This window comes from Elephantulus edwardii, unplaced genomic scaffold (genome assembly GCF_000299155.1).
Source record: "Elephantulus edwardii isolate Elephantulus edwardi_28Jun2011 unplaced genomic scaffold, EleEdw1.0 scaffold00064, whole genome shotgun sequence".
Taxonomy (NCBI): domain Eukaryota; kingdom Metazoa; phylum Chordata; class Mammalia; order Macroscelidea; family Macroscelididae; genus Elephantulus; species Elephantulus edwardii.
This window is the reverse complement of record NW_006399814.1, coordinates 16,019,590-16,022,253: the sequence shown is the minus strand read 5'-3', so window position 1 is coordinate 16,022,253 and position 2,664 is coordinate 16,019,590. Positions and strand designations below refer to the sequence as shown.

At 51.0% G+C, this 2,664-nt stretch overlaps 1 protein-coding gene across 1 annotated transcript; it reads left to right on the top strand.

Moving 5' to 3' along the window:
- Window positions 1-243: 243 nt before the first annotated feature.
- LOC102876727 (granulocyte-macrophage colony-stimulating factor-like) lies at window positions 244-2,311 on the top strand. Its single transcript, XM_006888149.1, has 4 exons — window positions 244-396; window positions 517-555; window positions 1,229-1,354; window positions 2,111-2,311. Exons 1-4 carry the CDS (start codon window positions 244-246, stop codon window positions 2,309-2,311), a joined length of 519 nt encoding a protein of 172 aa, XP_006888211.1.
- The last annotated feature ends 353 nt before the right edge of the window (window positions 2,312-2,664 follow it).

The window sequence follows — 2,664 nt, the reverse complement described above, 5'->3', positions numbered from 1 at the left end:
GGGGGGGCTGCACATTGTTGGAAAAGCTCATTAATGAAAACCCCCAGGCCTGACCACCTGAAGGAAAGGCTCACAGTTCCCATGTGTAGCTGATAAGGGCCAGGAGATTCCACAGTTCAGGTGGTTCCCCCGCCTCCCTGGCGTTTTGTGGTCACCATTAATCATTTCCTCTAACTGTGTATATAAGAGCTCTTTTGCTAGTGAGCCCAGTACTCAGAGAGAAAGGCTAAAGTCCTCAGGAGGATGTGGTTGCAGAACCTGCTTTTCCTGGTCACTGTGGCCCGCAGCATCTCCGCACCCACAGGCAACTCTGTCACTTGGCCCTCAAAGCTAAAATATGCCATCCGTGAGGCCCTGCACCTCCTGAAGGACAGCGAGGACACTCTTACTATAACAGTGAGTAAAGGGGAGCGCACCGCAATGTCCGGCAGTCTCACAACCGGTGGTCTTGTACCCAGCGACCCCAGAATGATCTCACCTATCAATTGGCTAATGTGGCATTTTTCTTTTCCATAGGACACAGTAAAGATTGTCTCAGGAAAGTTCAACCCCAAGGTAAGAGGGTTGTTTTTTTTTTTTTTTTCTGGTTCACCTTCCCAGAGGCCTCTGCTTCCCAGGGGCTGCTACCTTTCCGATGGACCCTCACGAGGTGGTCCACTTGCTGTCCAGATGGCTAGCTGCCAGGGAAGGGGAAGTTTCTGGTGCACCAGAGACCACTGGCCCTCCCCCTGCAGCAGTCACGTGGTGCCTTTTATCAGCTCTGGGCAGATAGCATGCAGGCAGATTCAGGGGACAGATGGGCGAGCTGGGGTAACCTCACAAGAGCAGCCCTGCAGGCTGAGGGCCCAAGGCTCAAGCCTTGTGGCACCAGAGGGTTGCTGGGACTTTTGGGACCATCTTTGCTTGAGAAGCAGGTCCAGGCAACGGTGGGTAATGGGCCAATGTCTTCCTTCCCTAGAGGCTGGAATGCACTTGAGGTGCCAGGCCAAGGGGTGTGGCTGCTCAAAGTGGCCTGACCCTGAGTAGTGAGGAGAGCCCCGGTTTTTGTGAGGAAACAAGATATGACTGGACCCAGAGCAAGACTAGCCAGGAATCATGCTGTGTCCTTTCCAGACTCAGCACTTGGGGGCACAGGGATGGGGCTGAGAAAAGGAAGGAGCAGTGAGAAGATTGTCCTGTGCCACCAGGACATTGGACCACTGTCCACTGAGAATGACTTTTTCCACAGAAGCCGACCTGCCTGAGGACCCATCTGGGCCTGTTTAAGCAAGGCCTGAGGGGCAAATTCACCAGTCTTGAGGGGCCACTGACTGTAATAGATCAACAGTACAAGGAGCACTGCCCCCCCACCCTGGTAAGTGCCTACACTAAGGTGTTTGTCTAAATGTTAGATCCTAAGGATAAAGGTCTCCTGGCCTGGGAGAGGGGGAACTCAGTGGGGTGTGCCCTCTGAGTGACTGTTCAGGACCCCAGGGGGCTTCTGTCTAGACAGATTTCTAATGATTCTTTCTCTGGAGAAGAAGCAGCCCATTGCCATCACAAGGAGTTTAAGCCACTGGGCTGTGTGGGGTTGCCCACAGTGCTCCCTAGAGGGGAGCTCCCACATACCTTGTTACTGTCATTATTATTAATGAGGTCAGAGGTGAGGCAAATCCAAGGAAACTCAGAGCCTGGCCTAGTACAGAGGAAGTGAGAGGGCACCCCCACAGGACTTTCAGCTGCCCTGCATACCTGGAATAAGCAAGTCTTTGCAATGTATCTCCTGCCTCTCAGGGCACCTGGAGATGGCATCAGCCTAGTGACTTTGCCATGACCAGGGATGAAAGAGGTTGTGGTACCCAGCAGATCACCCTCAGACAGAGGAACAGGAAAATAGGTGGCAGCTGGGAGTTGGCACTTAGCCATGCCCCTGGCTCAGCCTGCCATTGGTTGAGCCACTTACCTTTTGGGTGACACAGTAGTGTTGGCAATGTCACCTCACCCAGGTCAAAAGCAGCCCCGGGATGAACGTTCTGGCTTCTGAGAGACAGCAAAGAAACTTGCTGGCATGTCCTCATGCCATTCACTTGTGCCTAGAAATCAAACTTTTTGTCCTGTATTTTTTGTAAAGGAAACTGCTTGTACAAGCCAGACTGTAACCTTCAAGACCTTCAAGAAAAAGTTGGAGACATTTCTGCACTCCATTCCCTTTGACTGCTGGTCTAGAAGAGAAGCTGTCTGGTCCACCACCCTACCCTCTCCAGCCAGAGGCCGGCTCTGGGACCTGACCACACGGACCACTGCCCTCCCACCCAGAAACTCAGCATCTTAACTTTGATGGGATCGTGGGGTGGGCTACACCGATGAGGGGAGTGGACCTGTCCTGGGCCCTACTGACCCTAATGGAAGTCATAACAAGATGTGGGATGTTTTACACTGGCAAGAATCCTTAATATTTATTTATATATTTATCTACCTATTTTGTATTTATTTATTAATTTATTTATTTAAGTCAATATTTATTCAAGATGTGTTCACTGTAATAATAAGTTATTAAAAAGTCTCTTCTTATTTGCTCAGTTTCTCTGATTTCTTTTCAACAACAAGAAAATGCTAGGGGTGCCCCTTGTTCCCCGGGCAGGGAGGGATGGAGATAGGAGGATGGGATGGGAAATCGTACAGCAC